The sequence below is a fragment of the Hypanus sabinus genome, chromosome 9, assembly GCF_030144855.1.
Source record: "Hypanus sabinus isolate sHypSab1 chromosome 9, sHypSab1.hap1, whole genome shotgun sequence".
Taxonomy (NCBI): domain Eukaryota; kingdom Metazoa; phylum Chordata; class Chondrichthyes; order Myliobatiformes; family Dasyatidae; genus Hypanus; species Hypanus sabinus.
Window position 1 is genome coordinate 22,758,138 of NC_082714.1, and position 17,917 is coordinate 22,776,054.

The 17,917-nt window shown below is 42.3% G+C and overlaps 1 protein-coding gene across 3 annotated transcripts in view; it reads left to right on the plus strand.

Annotated features, from left to right (window-relative positions):
• Positions 1–1,119: 1,119 nt before the first annotated feature.
• The window catches only part of jmjd8 (jumonji domain containing 8), a 30,753-nt gene continuing 13,955 nt past the window's right edge, over positions 1,120–17,917 (plus strand). For all 3 annotated transcript variants that reach the window (XM_059979238.1, XM_059979240.1, XM_059979241.1), the window contains exons 1-2: positions 1,120–1,271; positions 15,495–15,584. In XM_059979238.1, the coding sequence (XP_059835221.1) occupies positions 1,135–1,271; positions 15,495–15,584 (227 nt within the window). In that variant the 5' untranslated portion in view covers positions 1,120–1,134. The remainder of the gene's footprint in view (positions 1,272–15,494; positions 15,585–17,917) is intronic.

Sequence of the window (17,917 nt, forward strand, 5' to 3'; positions counted from 1 at the left end):
GTACTCCAGCTGCCTGCCTTAAAAACTGGGAGCTCATAGAATTTTGATAAATAGTGCGGATAAATAGATAATAATATGGATGTGTTTTAATTGTAGGTGTTGCAATTAATTGTAATAGTTGGACATAGGTTTTCTCAGAGTTAATGTTAAACTAAAACCATTGTTTGTCAATGTCAAAAGTATTTTGTCATTACTATCACAGTGCATATTTTGATGGGAAACAAAGTTTTGTATAGATATATTGGCCTGAACACATTTGCTGGCATCAAGTGCTTTGATGCCAAACTGAGCTTTCTGTCAAAAAGGGTTAATATTCCAATAGCCTAATTAGCAAACAAGTGTTTTGTTGTTTAGCCGAGGAAAATATTGACATGCATAAGAAAATGTGTCTCAAAAATATATTCTGAATGTACTTAAAATGATTTAAAACAAATTTACTAAAGGGTATGGTTTTTATTTGCAGGATTGATTTCAAAATCTTTGTTTCTCAATTAATTTTAAATTAAACTCAGTATTTCAATACTATGGTGATGACACTCATCCTTGAAAACCCTGCAAAAACACCCTAAAGTATAAAAGTTCTCTTAAAGGTTGATGAATGCCAGAATTTGGTATTCATTCCAGAGCCTAAAATAAAGGTTATAACATTTAAAAAGTTTCAAAAAATTTCATTTTTCAGAATTTCAAGTTGTCAAAAGTACCCCTAAATGATGAATCACCCATAAATGAGTAAATATGTTCTATCACTGGTCTTTTGAAATGGGATTTTCATTATAAATACTTCTGGAATAAAAGGCAATTGTCTAAAATGCAAATGAAGGGAACAACTACCCGTGCAGCTGAGCCAAACCAAAGGCAAATTTTGTAGACGTGATTGTATCACATAAAGGAAGAGAAGCTGGACTATGGGGACAGTCACAAAAAAAAAGCACTTGAGATTCAGCAGATGCTGTAAATCTTGAACAACACGCACAAGATATGCTGGAAACCTCAGCAAGTAATTGGGGGGGGGGGAATAAACAGTCGATGTTTCGGGCAGAGTCCGAATGCTACCTGCCGGCAGCACCTGGACTACAATTCCCAGAATGCCGAGCGAGCCAGCTGTTCGAACGCGGGCGGAAGAATACCGTTCGGATGCGAGGGGAGGGGGACCGAGTCTGCAGCCGGCGCTCACCGACAGCGGCCATGGGGTCGTGGGCGTTGAGGCTTCTGCTCTCGTCGGTGCTGCTCGGTGGAGCTTCAGTCGGAGACTTGGAGACGGACGGAGGCTGGTGAGAGTTTCCCATTCACTGCGAGCGGTGTGAATCTGCCCGGCGCCGCCGCTGGCCTCGGAGCATGTTGCTCGCTGAGGGTGCTGATTCGGTTCTTACAGCCGGAAAATGTTCAGAGCCTGCCCCAGACTAGATAAGGGTCTCGACCTGAGAAGTCCATTGCTGCTGCCAGACTGGCTGGGTACCTCCTGTCCTTTATCTGTCGCTGGAAATTTCCAGCACCTGCAGTGTTAAACGCTCCAGGCTTATCTGAGGTCCTCTCTCCAGCGATGCTGCCTGACCTGCTGAGACTTTCTAGCATTTTCTGTTCCTCTTAACGATTCTAGCATCTGCACGCTTTAAAAAAAAAATCGGTTATTGTACTTGCAATAATTCATGCCCGTGGCATTTCAAAATAAGACGCAACACACATGTTGCAGGTCAGGCGGCACGGAAAGAAATTTAATAAAAAGCATTTTCCGGCCAAGCGCCTTCATCCGGTCATGGGGATTCTTTATATGCACGTAGGGTTGTACCAGTGTCTAAATGGGTCTTTGGCTCTCGAGGCTTGTGCTTATTTCCTGAAGGAACCTTTACACAATGAGTTCCAGATCATAGCCACTGCATCTAAAAACGTATTTCCGTACATTCTCCTTGTACCTTTGTCTTGTCTAGACTGGCAGTGTGGAGGCAGGCCGTTTGGCTCACTGTGTCAACTTCATTTTCTGGCACTGGGTCAGTTCGTCTTCACTGTTGAATCATTGGGTGATTTAAGTGCTGTCTTCACACTTTAGATGCTATCTGCAATTCTGATTCAACAGATGTGGTCTCTGACCAGTGGTGTACTGGTGCTAAGTCCTCTGTTTTTCATGTATTTTAACACTGGATGGGAAAGCAGCGAGCCTGATTAGTAAGTTTAAAGATGACACAAAAAATTGGTGAGATCTTGTACAGTGAAGAAAGTTGACGAAGAGTTCAACTGAGAAAGTGGGCCACGGAATGGGAGATAGTATTTAACTGGTACGTGTAAAGTGATGCATTTTGGCAAATTAAACCAGGACAGGACCAACCCAGTGAATGACAGGACCCACGGGAATGATGTAGAATGCAGGGACATAGAGGTACCCCTGGGGTACAATTCTGTAATTCCCGTGTGGTCAAGATAGACAATGGTGAACAAGATGTGTGGCAAGTTTGCCTTCATGAGCTGAAGAGCTGAATACAAGGGATGGGATGACGTTTTACAAGATGTTGGTGAGACCACACCTGGAATATTGTCTCCTATTCTTCGGGAAGAACGAGATTAAGCTGGAGAGGAGGAGGAAACATTCACAAGGATGTTGCTGGAAATTGAGGGCACAGGTTAGAACTTAAGCTTGAGAAGTTAGAGTAGGCAGGATGATAGTTGAGGCAGTGGAATGCTCCTCCTGGTCAGTTAAAGGATTGCAGGGTACCTGATTGTCTCCCTGATGACTACACCTGTGGGAAATGCACCTGACTTCAAGGTGCTGACTGACAAGGTCAAGGAACTGGAGCTAGATATACTTAGCATCATCCTGGAGGCTGTAAACATCATAGATGAGACTTTACCGAGGTGCAACCTTCAGATAGTAGATGTATGACCACCTGAAGTAGTAAGGGGAGTAAACGGTCGGTGCAGGGTTCCCCTGAGACTATTCCCTCAGCAACAAGTATACCCCTTTGGATACTGATGGGGGGAGTGACCTTTTAGGGCACAATCGTATCAGTGTGGCTGGCTCTTAGGTTCAGAAAAGAATGGTAAAGTCAGGCAGAGCGTTAGTGATAGGACACTCAATAGTTAGGGGGATGGACTCGAGATTCCATGGCCATGAAAGAGGTGACTGGGACTAGGTCCAATCTAAGAGAAAGTTCAATATTGGATCTCCTGTTAGGGAATGAAATGGCAGGGGAGAGAAGTCTGTGTAGGGGAACACTTTGCAACTAGTGATCATAATCCCTATAGTCAGTACGATTGACGGTTCTTGTTGCTGCCCTCGGAGTGGTCACTGGTTCGAGTTGGTGCTGTCGGAGGGTTGCTGGGGCCCAATGCTCTCAGAGATGTTATCGAAATTCTTATATTTATTGATTGGACTGTAGTTCATATTGGCTTCTTACAGTTCTATGTTTTTTCCAAGTTCTCGCCCATTCTTTCTTCTTGTGGATTGGCAGGCTCTGGGTTTGGGTGATCTGCTGGGGGTGCTTGCGATTTGTATGTCATTGTTTGCTTTATATTTTCCTGTGGGGAGGGTATTGATGTCTTCTTTCAACCTCCTGTGTGGTTGTCTGTACTTTACAGCTATCTGGAGAAGAGATGAATCTCAAGAGTTGTATTCTGCATACTTCGCTAATAAAATTAACCTTTGAACATTTGAGAAAGATAGGTTTAGTTCTCGTGTTGAGATCATAAATCGGAGAAAGGCAAATTTTTTATGGTATCAGGAAGGATCGGGCAGTTGTGGATTGGGACAGAATGTTTTCAGGCAAAGTGTACTTTCTAAGCCTTCAAAAGTGAAATTTTAAGAGCACAGAGTTTGTATGGTCCTGTGAGAATAAAAGACAAGGGTAACAGGTTTAGGGACCCTGATTTTTGAGAGAGATTGAAGCCCTGCTTAAGAAAAAGGAGGTGCACGGCAGATATAAGCAGGAAGGAGCAAATGATGTACTTGAGTAAAAGTAATGCAAGCGAACACTCAAAAATCAGGAGGGCATGAGGTTGCTCCAGCAGACAAGGTGAAGGAGAATCCCAAGGCGTCTACAGATAAATTAAGAATAAAATTGGTGCTCTGGAAGATTAGAGTAGTCACCTATGCATGGAGCTGAAAGAGATGGGGGAGATCTTAAATAGATTTTTTTTTTGCATCTGTATTTATTTGTGAGAAAGACACATTCTATAGAAGTGAAGCAAAGCAACAGTGAGGGCATGAAAGGTATACAGATTACAGAGGAGCAGGTATTTGCTGCCTTCAGGAAAGTTAGAGTGGATAAAACTTTAGGGGCTGACAATATGTTTCCTTGGACCCCGTGGGAGTCTAGTGCAGAAATTGAAGGGCCTTAGCAGAGATATTTAAAATGTCCTTAGCCACAGGTGAGGTGCCAGAGCACTGGAGGAAAGCTAATGTTGTTCTGTTTAAGAAGGGCTCTAAGATAAGCCACGAATTATAGGCTGTTGAAGCCTGACATCAGTAGTGGGTAAGGCATTGGAAGGTATTCTAAAGGACTGGAAGTTTAAGTATTTGGATATTCGGGGACTGATTAGAGAGGGTTAGTCCATATGGCTTTGTAAGTGGTAGGTCATATCTACTAATTTTATAGCTGTTTGAAGAAGTTACTAGGAAAGTTGATGAAGGCAAGGCAGTTGATGTTTTCTACATGGATTTTAACAAGGCCTTTGACAAGCATTAGGAGGTTGGTCAGCGAGGTTGGTCAGCAAGGTTCAGTCACTTGGCATTCAAGTTGAAGTAATAAACGGGAGGTGCTGGAGTGTGGTAGTTGATGGCTGCTTCTCTGACTGGAGACTTGTGACACATGGATCGATGCTGTGACAGTTTTTGTTTGTCATCTATATCAGTGATCTGAATAGTGGTAAACTGGATAAGCAAATTTGCGGGATGAGACCAAGTTTACAGGATTGGTGGGATTGGGAGGGAGACTCAAAGTTTGGAGCAGGATCTGGATCCGCTGGAAAAATGGCAGATAGAATTTAATGCAGACAAGCATGAGGTGTTGCACTTCAGGAGGACAAATTAGGTTAGGACTTGTATGATGAATGGTAGAGGACTGAGGAGTGAGGTAGAACAGAGGGATCTGAAAATACAGATCCATAATTCCTTGAAAGTGGCGTCACAGGTAGATAGGGTTGTAAAGAAAGCTTTTGGCATATTGGCCTTCATGAATCCACCAAGAGTTAAGGACAGACGGACACAGACAACCCCCCCCCACCCCCTTCATAAATCTAAATATCGAATATAGGAATTGGGATGTTATGAAGTTGTATAAGGCATTGGTGAGGCCTAATTTGGAGCATTGTGTGCCGTTTTGGTCACTTGCCTATAGGAAAGATGTCAGTATGATTGGAAGGAGACATCTCCGTTCATGCAGTATTAGAACTTAAGGAAGTAAATACAATGTCTTCTTAATACATTTGCCAATAATACATTTACTACTAATTTTAAAAAAAACTGCGGATGCTCAACTTGTGAAATAAAAACAAAAAACTGGTGGAAATGCTCAGCAAACATCTAGTTTGTTTTGCGTTTCCAAATCTAATTAGCACCATTCTTGACCCCTCTACTCCTGGTTAACCCATGCTTGCCCGATGCCCAGTATTGTGATGAGTAGAAATTGTCAATCGCGTATTTCCTCTTCATTAAGATTACAGATTCATTTCTCTGCTCAGAAAAATCTAGGCAGGAGACACCCCCAGTTTGCTAAGTTTGGAGTGGTGTGCTGACAGATGTGCTGTGTTTTCAAAGCATGAGGCATTCTTTCAAGTGTACATAAATTTGCAGACAAGTTATGAGATAACCCTACTCCATGTTTAACTCTCTCAGAACCCTAACTGGCACTTTGTGGGAGCTTGGTACATATTGTTTGTAATATCTGCATTACAGAGAGAATGCTGCAATGTCAGAGGTCCACCATTTTAGACAATCTGTGTAATTTGAGACTTGTTTCTTTTAACAGGTGAACATGTTATCTCCCAGGGCTATTAGCAATTTGTGCAGGGGAATTACTCTTAACCAACTCCTTCAACAAAACAACTAAAAGTGAGAGCTTATTGACATTTGGATTTGCTATGCAGTGCCGTGAAAAAATATTCAGCCCCATAACCCTTTTTTCACATCAATGAGTATTACAACCAGAGATTTTGATCAATGTCTGAGAATTTTTATTTGTGAATAACATGCTCATCTGTTCACAGTAGAGCCCATAAAACAGGGAAAATTGTAAAGCATGATAAAGTAAAAAACCAAAAACCAGAATGTCAGCAGTTCAAAAGTATTCATCCACCTTTGTTCAGGAGTCAGTTGAAACTCCTCTGACAAATATTACAGCCAGTAGTCTTTGGATAAGTCTCTATTAGTTTTGCACAATGTGTTGGATTTCTCATTGTAAATAGGATTTCTCCGGTTCCACACGGTAGGCTTATTCAGAAAGTCAGAAGGCATGGGATCCAGGGAAGTTTGGCCAGGTGGATTCAGACTTAGTTTGCCTGCAGAAAGCAGAGGGTCGTGGTGGAGGGAGTACATTCAGATTGGAGGGTTGTGACTAGTGGTGTCCCACAAGGATCTGTTCTGGGACCTCTACTTTTTGTGATTTTTATTAACAACCTGGATGTGGGGGTAGAAGGGTGGGGTTGGCAAGTTTGCAGACGACACAAAGGTTGGTGGTGTTGTAGATAGTGTAGAGGATTGTCAAAGATTGCAGAGAGACATTGATAGGATGCAGAAGTGGGCTGAGAAGTGGCAGATGGAGTTCAACCCAGAGAAGTGTGAGGTGGTACACTTTGGAAGGACAAACTCCAAGGCAGAGTACAAAGTAAATGGTAGTGTGGAGGAGCAGAGGGATCTGGGGGTACATGTCCACAGATCCCTGAAAGTTGCCTCACAGGTAGATAGGGTAGTTAAGAAAGCTTATGATCTCGGCTGCCCCAGCAACCCAAGGCATATTGAAAACCCGGACTCCAGCACCATCAACGCGGGTTCCAACGACCATGGACAGCTTCAAAGCGATTGCACAACCACTGACTGCAACTCCAGGCTGGCTCTTCACATGCTGTGATTGTGACTCCCATCTCCCCTTTCCCCACCACCACTCTGCAATTCCCTCTCCCTCAGTTCCTATTGTCAGCTCCTGGGCCCTCAGAGGCTCCATCTTCCTCTCACCCCAACCCTTCCCTCTCCACTGACACTACCAGCCTCCCCCCCACCCACCCCCCGATCCCATCTTTCATCCGTGCCGGGTCTTTACCATTCCCTCCGACCTTCAACTCTCTGAGGCAGAGCGCTCTGTCCTCAGTAAAGGCCTTACCTTTGTCCCCCTTCGCCTACACCTCAGTGAGTTCCGCGTATGCCATGACGCTGAACTCTTCTTCCGCCGGTTCCGTCTCCGAGCTTGCTTCTTTGACAAGGACTCTCCCAACCCCACTGATGACCCCTTCTCCCGTCTTCAACTCTCCTCCTCATCATGGACACCCCGCTCTAGTCTTCTGCCTGCTCTGGATCTCTTTATTGCTAATTGCTGACGGGACATCAACTGTCTTGACTTCACCACACCCTGTTCCAATTCCAACCTCACTCCTTCCGAACACTCTGCTCTCCGCTCCCTCTGCACCAGTCCCAACCTCACTATAAAGGGGGGAGCTGTTGTTGTCTGGTGTACTGACCTCTACCTGGCCGAGACACAGCGACAACTCTCTGATACCTCCTCTTATTTACCCCTTGATCATGACCCCACTAAGGAGCACCAGGCCACTGTCACTTATACCATCACCAACTTTATCAGCTCTGGGGATCTCCCATCCACTGCCACCAACCTCATAGTTCCCACACCCCGCACTTCCCGTTTCTACCTCCTACCCAAGATTCACAAACCTGCCTGTCCAGGTAGATCTATTGTCTCAGCTTGCTCTTGCCCCACCAAACTCATTTCTGCATACCTTGACACTGTTTTATCCCCCGTTGTTCAATCTCTTCCCACCTATGTTCGTGACACTTCTCATGCTTTGAACTTTTTCAATGATTTTAAGTTCCCTGGCCCTCACCGTCTTATTTTCATCATGGACATCCAGTCCCTATATACCTCCATTCCCCACCAGGAAGGTCTCAAAGCTCTTCGCTTCTTTTTGGATTCCAGTCCTAACCAATTCCCCTCTACCACCACTCTCCTCTGTCTAGTGGAATTAGTTCTTACTCTCAATAATTTCTCCTTTGGCTCCTCCCACTTCCTCCAAACCAAAGGTGTAGCCATGAGCACCCGTATGGGTCCCAGTAATGCCTGCCTTTTTGTTGGCTTTGTGGAACAGTCCATGTTCCAAGTCTATACGGGTATCTGTCGCCCTCTTTTCCTTCGCTACATCGACGACTGCATTGGCGCTGCCTCCTGCACGCATGCTGAGCCTCGTTGACTTCATTAACTTTGCCTCCAACTTTCACCCTGCCCTCAATTTTACCTGGTCCATTTCCGACACCTCCCTCCCCTTTCTTGATCTTTCTGTCTTCATCTCTGGAGATGGCTTATCTACTGATATCTACTATAAGCCTACAGACTCTCACAGCTACCTGGACTATTCCTCTTCCCACCCTGTCTCTCGCAAAAATGCTATCCCCTTCTCACAATTCCTCTGTCTCCACCGCATCTGCTCTCAGGATGAAGCTTTTCATTCCAGGACGAAGGAGATGTCTTCCTTTTTTAAACAAAGGGGCTTCCCTTCTTCCACCATCAACTCTGCCCTCAAACGCATCTCTCCCATTTCCCGCACATCTGCCCTCACCCCATCCGCCCATCACCCCACTCGGGATAGGGTTCCCCTTGTCCTCACCTACCACCCCACTACCAAGCACATCTTTCCCTCCCCCCCCCCCTTCTGCTTTCCATAGGGATCACTCCCTACGCAACTTCCTTGTCCACTTGGCCCCCCCCCCCCATCCCTTCCCACCGATCTCCCCCCGGCACGTATCCTTGTGAGTGGAGCAAGTGCTACAGCTGCCCTTACACTTCCTCCCTCACCACCATTCAGGGCCCCAGACAGTCCTTCCAGGTGAGGCGACACTTCACCTCTGAGTCGGCTGGTGTGGTATACTGCGTCCAGTGCTCCCGGTGTGGCCTTTTATATATTGGTGAGACCCAACGCAGACTGGGAGACCGTTTCGCTGAACAGCTACGCTCTGTCCGCCAGAGAAAGCAGGATCTCCCAGTGGCCACACATTTTAGTTCCACGTCCCATTCCCATTCTGATATGTCTATCCATGGTCTCCTCTACTGTCAAGATGAAGCCACACTCGGGTTGGAGGAACAGCACCTTATATACCGGCTGGGTAGCCTCTAACTTGATGGCAAGAACATTGACTTCTCTAACTTCTGTTAATGCCCCTCCTCCCCTTCTTACCCCATCCCTGACATACTTAGTTGTTTGTTTTTTTTCTCTCTCTGCCTGTTCTCCATCTCCCTCTGGTGCTCCCCTCCCCCTTTCTTTCTCCCTAGGCCTCCCTTCTCCAGCTCTATATCACTTTTGCCAATCACCTTTCCAGCTCTCAGCTTCACCCCACCCCCTCCGGTCTTCTCCTATCATTTCGCATTTCCCCCTCCTCCTCCTATTTTCAAATCTCTTAGTATCTTTCCTTTCAGTTAGTTCTGATGAAGGGTCTTGGCCCGAAACATCAACAGTGCTTCTCCCTATAGATGCTGCCTGGTCTGCTGTGTTCCACCAGCATTTTGTGTGTGTTGTTTAAAGCTTATGGGGTATTAGCTTTCATAAGTCAAGGGATAGAGTTTAAGAGTTGCAAGGTAATGATGCAGCTCTATAAAACTCTGGTTAGGCCACACTTGGAGTATTGTGTCCAGTTCTGGTCGCCTCACTATAGGAAGGATGTGGAAGCATTGGAAAGGGTACAGAGGAGATTTACCAGGATGCTGCCTGGTTTAGAGAGTATGCATTATGATCAGAGATTAAGGGAGCTAGGGCTTTACTGTCTGGAGAGAAGGAGGATGAAAGGAGACCTGATAGAGGTATACAAGATATTAAGAGGAATAGATAGAGTGGACCTCTTCTCCAAGGCACCACTACTCAACACAAGAGGACATGGCTTTAAGGTAAGGGGTGGGAAGTTCGATGGGGATAATAGAGGAAGGTTTTTTACTCATAGAGTGGCTGGTGCGTGGAATGCACTGCCTGAGTCTGTGGTGGAGGCAGCTACACTAATGAAATTTAGGAGACTACTAGACAGGTATATGGAGGAATATAAGGTGGGGGGATATATGGGAGGCAGGGTTTAAGGGTCGGCACAACATTGTGGGCTGAAGGGCCTGTACTGTGCTGTACTATTCTATGTTCTATATGTTCTAAATTATTCAAGCTGTGCCTGGTTAGTTGAGGAGCGGCAGTGGACAGCAATTTTGAGGTCTTGCCAGAGACGTACAATTGGGTTAAGGTCAGGACTCTGACTGGGCCACAAGAACTTCCATTTTCTTTATGGCTGCTCTGGCAGTGTGCTTTGGGTCATTGTCCTACCGAAAGATGAATTTCCTTCCCATTTTAAGCTTTCTGGCACAGGATAGCAGGTTTTTATCCACAATCTCTCTGTATTTAGCAGCATTCATTTTTCCCATCCATACTAACCAGATTTCTCACCCCTACTGCTGATGCCACCTCCACTATATTTTTCAGTAGGGATGGATCAGCAGCTACAGGAAATGTTTGATGGAGGTTATTGCTGCTAAAGGAAATTCTCCAGTTATTAAATACAAGGGTTCATAAACTTTTTCCAGCCTGGACTGTGAATGATTAAACAATGTGTTCAAGAAAGACATGGGAAGTACAATTGTTTATGTGTTAATAGTTTAGGCAGTTTAGGTTTGTCTACTATTGTGACTTGGGCTACATCCACACTAGACCGGATAATTTTGAAAACGCCAGTTTCGCGTAAAAACGATAGGCATCCACACTGTGCGTTTTTGAAAATACCTCTATCCACATTGAAACGGAGATTTCGGCTAATCTCCTTCTCCTGCACATGCGCAGGACACATCTACCGAAAACAAGCGACGTGTTTGGTGTCGAATCTCGGTGTGAAAGTGCGTGTTTGTTCAGTTACAGATTAGAAAAACTTAAAACGACGAGCAGCTGTTGGCTCTCGCGCAGGAGAACTTAAAACTAAAAAAAACAAATACTGGAGTGTATGGTGGCAACTGACAGGGAGTTCACGGACAGATTGACCCGGCTGACGACGAACATTGAAAAACTGACTAACTCTGTTGCATTAATAAAACATGTCTGCATCAGTGTTATCTTGTATTTCCATACAATGGTACATTAGGCTGTTACACATCTATTGTCAGAGAAGTACTTGCATAAATAGGTAAACCACCTTCATACGAGCAAGGACAGAAAACCGGGCAAAGTGAGTATACTTATTTATTCAGTAAGTTACGGGTCAAAGTATTTGGTGAGTACATTTCTAACTCTTTTGGCTTCAGTTTCGTTGCCATCTGTTCTGAAATTGTTAGGTTGCGTTCAAGAAAACAATGAAATAGCACGCTGCCGTCTGACAGCGTTTTCAGATTTCTCCAGTGATCCCGTCCACACTGATCTGCCCGAGCAGCGTTTTCAAAAATATCCACCCTGGAAAGCTCCAGTTTCAGGAGACGAAAACGCTGTTTTAGTGTGGATGGAGGGTAAAAACGAAGAGAAAAAGCTTTGGTTACGGATTTATCCGGCGTAGTGTGGATGTAGCCTTAGATGAAGATCAGATCATATTTTATAAGTAATTAATGCAGAAAACCAGATAATTGTAAAGGGTTCACTAACTTTTTTTGCAACTGTATCTTGCTTCTGTAAGATCTCTCGTCACCATCTGAAATTCAGTGGTAGTATCATCAGTAAGTTTATATGTGACATTTGAGCTATTCCTAGCCACACAGTTATGCACGTAGAGAGAGTAGAGCAGTGGGTTAAGCATACATCCTTGAGGTGCGCCAGTGTTGCTTGTCAGCAAGGTGGAGATATTATTTCCAATCCACACAGATTGTGATCTTCTGGTTAGGAAGTTGAGGAATTCAGTTGCAGAAATAGGTACAGAGGCCCAGGTTCTGGAGCTCACCAGGGCCAGGGAAGACTTAACTAGGGCAACACTCATCATCAAAACTTGCCTTCATAACCTCCTCATCTCTATCCCTGCCACAACATATCTGCAACTGAATCACTATCCATTCCTTTATCAATGGATTCTATGGTACAGTGCTCTCAAAGTCGTGAAGCAATTCAGAATTGATACAGACTCTTTGGCAACCCCCCCACCCTCACCCCCCCCCCCAAGAGTCTGAATTTCTCTCTAAGCCCCTTCCCATCATGTACCTATCTAAGTGCTTCTGAAAAGATACTACTGCACCTGCCTCAAGCTCTGCTCCTGGCAGCTCTTTTCATTTACTCACCACCCTCTGCGTGATAAAAGTCGCTCTTCAGGTCCCTTTTAAATATTTCCACTTCCACCCTAAATCTATGCCCACTAGCTCTGACCTTTACCTATCTGGGGCAAAGACTGTTAGTATGCACTGTATGCCATTCATAATTTTAAACATTTTTATAACATTGCCCCTCTCATTCTCCTTTGTTCCCAGCAATAAAGGCTTATTCTCACGAGTCTATGATAGAGCTTCAACCTTCCAAGTTCTAACGTGCTTGACGTTGTTCAAAATTTTGTTTCCTTTACCTTAATTTGCACAAAATTTTATTGGATGTTATTCTAGCAATGTTTTCATCATAAAATTATCACCTTGCCTTCAGCTGCCTCCTTGGGCTTTTCTCTCTCACTTTCTGTCTCTCTAATCTCTAGCAGTTTCAAAATCCTCTGCATTCTTAGCTCCTCAACTGTAGGCTTCCTGTGGATTATTGCATTCACCATTGAGCACCCAATTCTGCTAGTTCTATCTTATTCTCCTGTTCCTCTTGCCACTCCTTCCGTTCTACCACAGACTGGGGACAGTTCATAGCAGCAAATTAAGCTAGCAGTCTATGATCGGATATGGGACAGAACCTGATCACCCAGGAAGATTATGCATACTTCACACAGACGACACCATAGGTCAGAATTGAACCCACATTGCTCAAGCTGTGAAGCATATCTCTCCGAGCTACTGTGACAGTGCCTTCTGCTGGCACCTGAGCTCCAGAATCTGTAACTACTCATCTCTATCTCCCCCCACCCATTTTCTAGATGGAATTATTATTTGATAAAGCTTTTGATGTAGTTAGTATCAAACCTTGATAATATTTTGTGAAGCATTTTGGAACATTTGAAATTGTCCTTCATACATGAATATTGGAAATAAGCAACATTTCTCCAACCCAAGGAAAACTATTGATGTTAGATCATTTGAAAATTTCAAAGAGACATTCAGATGTTTTAAAATGAGAGCTTTGTGTTCCCATGAGCCAAAATGGGAGAACGGAGTAAAACCACAGATGTCGCGGCATTGGTTCAAAGAGGTGAATGGTCTGTCCCTGTTCACATGCTCCTGTGTTCTTATAATTCTCCTGCAAACATTCACGGACACTATCTTGCACTAACATTGTCATAATATAAGGAAAGATTGAATAGGTTAGGACTTTATTCATTATAATGTAGAAGATTGAGAGATTTGATAAGAGGTATACAAAATTGAGGGGTGAATGCAAGCAGGCTTTTTCCACTGAGACTACAACCAGAAGTCACGGGCTACAGCCGAAAGGTGAAAATTTTATGGAGAACCCGAGATGAAATTCACACAGAGGATTGTGAGAGTGTGGAACAAGCTGGCAGCACAAATTGTGCAACTGAGCTCAATTTCAACGCTTAAACAAAATTTGGATAGGTACATGGCTGGTAGGGCTATAGAGGACTATGATCTTGGTGCAGGTTGATGAGAGTAGGCAGTTTAAATGGTTTTGGCATAGACTAGATGGGCTGAAGGGCCTGTTTCTCTGCTGTACTTTTCTATGAATCTATGCAGTCTGACCTCCAGTTGGCACACTGCTCAATCACACGATTTCCTATCATTCTGCCACTGACAACTTTTAGGCCCTAACTAAGCCCAGCATTCAATTTCTTACAGTTAGGTCCTACTTAAAATCTCCCTTTGAATCAACTGTCCAATTATATACTTATGTGATTCAGGATCAGGTTGTGTTTGATAAGTGCTATAAAGACCTTTAGAATGTGAACGCAGTCAGGTGCAGGAAACTACTGTACCAAGACTGCAAATTGGGTTTAAGGAGTACAAAACTGCTCAGCTACATTTGATGCTAACAAGTTAACACATCAAATTTTTGAGTCAAAGTTATTGAACTTTACCTTAATAAATTCAATTATGTAATTTAAATTGCAGGAGATAAGAGTGAATAGATTGAACATTGGAAAATGTATGTTGAACAGTAAGATTTTAAAAGGGGTATAAAATGTGCTTTAAAACTAATGGAAAATTATGAAAAAGCAAATGCGTTATAAAGAAAGATAAATAAAAGACTTGCATTAATATAGTTCCTTTTTCACGTCCCTTTCACTATAACTCAAAATGGATTACAGCCTATGAAGGCCCTTGGAAGAGCAAACCTTTTCATAAAAGGATCTTTGATCTGATTTGCTGACTCTGTTTCTCCTTCCACGTGCTCAACCACATCCTCAGTGTTTCCAGTAGTTACTATTTTATTTCAGATTTCCAGCACCAGCAGTTTTTTGGTGGTTATTTTAAAGGAAATGTTTCTTCTTTTCATTTGCACTACTTATTTAATTACTTAACGATAATTCAGCTTTTTTCTTTGCTACTATTCTGTATTGTACTGCTGTCGCAATGTTAATAAATTTTACAACATATGCCAGTGAAATTAAATCTGATTCTGAGATTAGTCAAATCATTTACAATTTCACTTAATGTCTAATAATCAGAATTAAACATCATTATTCGTCACAGGATTTTGTACATTTATGTAAAAGCAGTGAGAAACTGGCTATGCTTTTGGAACAAAATGTTTTGACATCTTTTGGAACTATTAACATTAAATTTTTTTTCACAGCAGCAGTGAGTCACAATCCCCTGAACGTAGACTAGTTCACCGACAGATAAATAATGCTGCTTTGAATACCTTGCCTGTGGCATTTAGGATACAGGATTGATTATAGGAGAATAGTTCTGGTCCCTTGAGCTGAACAAATAATACACGTACACTTGTGTTAAATAACAGAAATGTACTCAATAGCCTGCACATCCATGTGAATATCTTCATCAAAACAAAAAAATGTATAGAAATTTATGACAGTAAATCAATTTGCCCTGATTTTATTTTGAACCTTAAGTGTCAGATATTTGAGATTTGTGAATATGCAAGACAATTGTTTTCTGAGATCTTTCAAAACTATGGTTCTTCAGTAGATATATTGAAATTATAGTCTTGTATGCTGATATAGTTTTGAATATTTAAGTCACAATTGCCAATTGAAATGTGCATAACTTTTTTTTTGCACCTCTATGCAGGCATACAGATCACGCCACGCAGATGGTTGGCAAAGGATCATGCAGTGTGGAAGTGAGAGACTCTTTGACTTATTCTGAATTTATTCATCGGTATGTTTTCATAGTCAAATGTAGCACACACTCTCCCCTCCTGGACTAAGGATTGGATTACATCAAAGCATAGCTACATTGTCATTTCTGCTCCAGGCATCTCATCCTATAGTCCTTGAAACTGATGGAAATATGATAAAATACTGGAAATGTCCAGCATGTTCCAGGGCATTATACATGAGGAACTTGAGCTACTTTTTATAATTTCCTGTAATCTTTACCTTGCATTATCATTATTCTTTGCTCAAATAATCTTTGTTTTCCGCAAACTCCCAATGAAATATGTGGTGATAAAATTTAAGCAATTCTTTATGCCAGTGTCCCTAGTTTGAAAAATAATGGCACTAAAGGCACAGCAGTGGAATGATTTATGGACAAAATTATTTAACTAAATAATTTGCTTTAATCACTAGGGTTGGGAATATTTGTGAAATTTGGTGCAAGCCACGGACTGAATTTTGCCCAGTGACTGCAAATAGCATTAAACTACTGGGATTCAATCTAAGCAAGATGCAGGCCAAATTTTTTCCTTGACTAGAGTTTACTATTTCCAAAGTAGCCTGAAAATCTATCAGATACATATCACCACAAATCCATGTTAAACCCTTATTACTGACTGTTACCCATGTGCTAGCAGTCACCTTATCAGCTTGGATGAAACCAAGAAACCGTAAGGGCAATAAATTGATAATGGTTGTTAACGGGATTCCAAATAGAAGATGTAGACAGTGCCCCTATTAAAGATTGTCCATGATATTATAGAGCTTAATATGTAAATTCAAAAGTGATTTATTTTGTCTGAAATCTAAAAGGTAATGAGGGGCAGTTTGGGTAGGGTAGAATGTGAAACTAAACGATATAAATGGACAGATGCTTTTGCTTCCTGATTTACTGGAAATATATATTCCTTTACGACAAAAATTGGTCCAACTGCAAATAAAAGGAGAAATTAAAGATTGTACTTTCCTAAGGAAAGGCACATTAAATTGCCAGAAGAAACAGTCTTTTCACTGTTAAAGGTGTTTATAATTTAACAAAGGTTGACCAAGAAATTTAATAAGGAAAAGAAAACCAAGAATATTAAAATAAGCTGGCAAAATCATTGAAAAAAAAGAATCTAGGAGCTACAATGCATGAATTCCTTATAAAGGATAGAGAGATTACATTGGAAAATAGGGACATGACATCGATCAGCATCACAGAGTTTTGAAAGACATCTGTGGAGATAGTGGATGCTCAGCTTATCATCTTCTGATATCTATCTTCTACAGATTCTGGTTCCTGCAGATCAGAGGGTAGCAAAAGCGAGCCCACCATTTAAGAAAGGAGAAAAGAGTAAACAGAAAACAACCAACCTGTCAGACCAACAGTACTTGCAAAAATGGTCGTCTATAATAAAGAATGTGTTGACGACACATTATTTTAATATGTATGGATAGAGACAATATAGAATTAATGATCTATTAACCAAATTATATTTGATTGATCTGTCGAAGTTCTCTGAAGGAGTATCTGATAAATAGGTGAGGGGGATCAGTGCATGTTGATTTCGAGAAAGCTTGATAAGGTCTGAAGAGGAGGTTGCTGAATGAGGTTCGAGCATATGGAATTGGGGATAATGAATTAGTGTAGATTTAGAGTTGATTAATAGAAAACAAATCGTAGAAATACTGATTCTTTTGAAGTTGGCAAATTGTGATGAGAGAGGTGTAGGGGTAAGTGTTTGGACCCCATCCAATTACAAACTATACCAAAAATTTGATTGATAGGACAAATGTGACATTTCGAAGTTTACTGACAACCTGAAACCAAATGGCAATGATAGCACACTGATAAAGGTACAAAGAGGCTTCAGCAGCATGAAGAAAAGCGGAAAGATTAGACGACAACACAGCAGATGGTGCGTTGTGGAAAAATGTGAGGTTAGCAACTTTGGTTGAAGTTTCAGGGTGGCTGATGTTCTTTCAAAATGATGAGATATTAGAAAGATTTGATGTTCAAAGGCACCTCAATGTCCAAGTACTTTGGTTACTAAAAACTAATATGTAGTAGCAGCAGGCAGTCAGGAAGAGAAATGACATGACTCATTACTAGAGGATTTGAATACAAGAGTAGAGCCTTCTTATTGCAGTTGAATAGGGCCCTGGTGACACTGCACCTAAAGTTTTGTGTACATATTAGATCTCCTTACCTAAAAAAAAAAGTGTTTGCTTGGCATTGAAGGAGTACAACAATTCTTTGAGGGGTTCTATAGGTGGATGCAGAAAAGATGTATCCAGTAGCTAGATATCCTGAACCAGGAACGTAGTTCAGCAAGAGATCAACTATTCCAG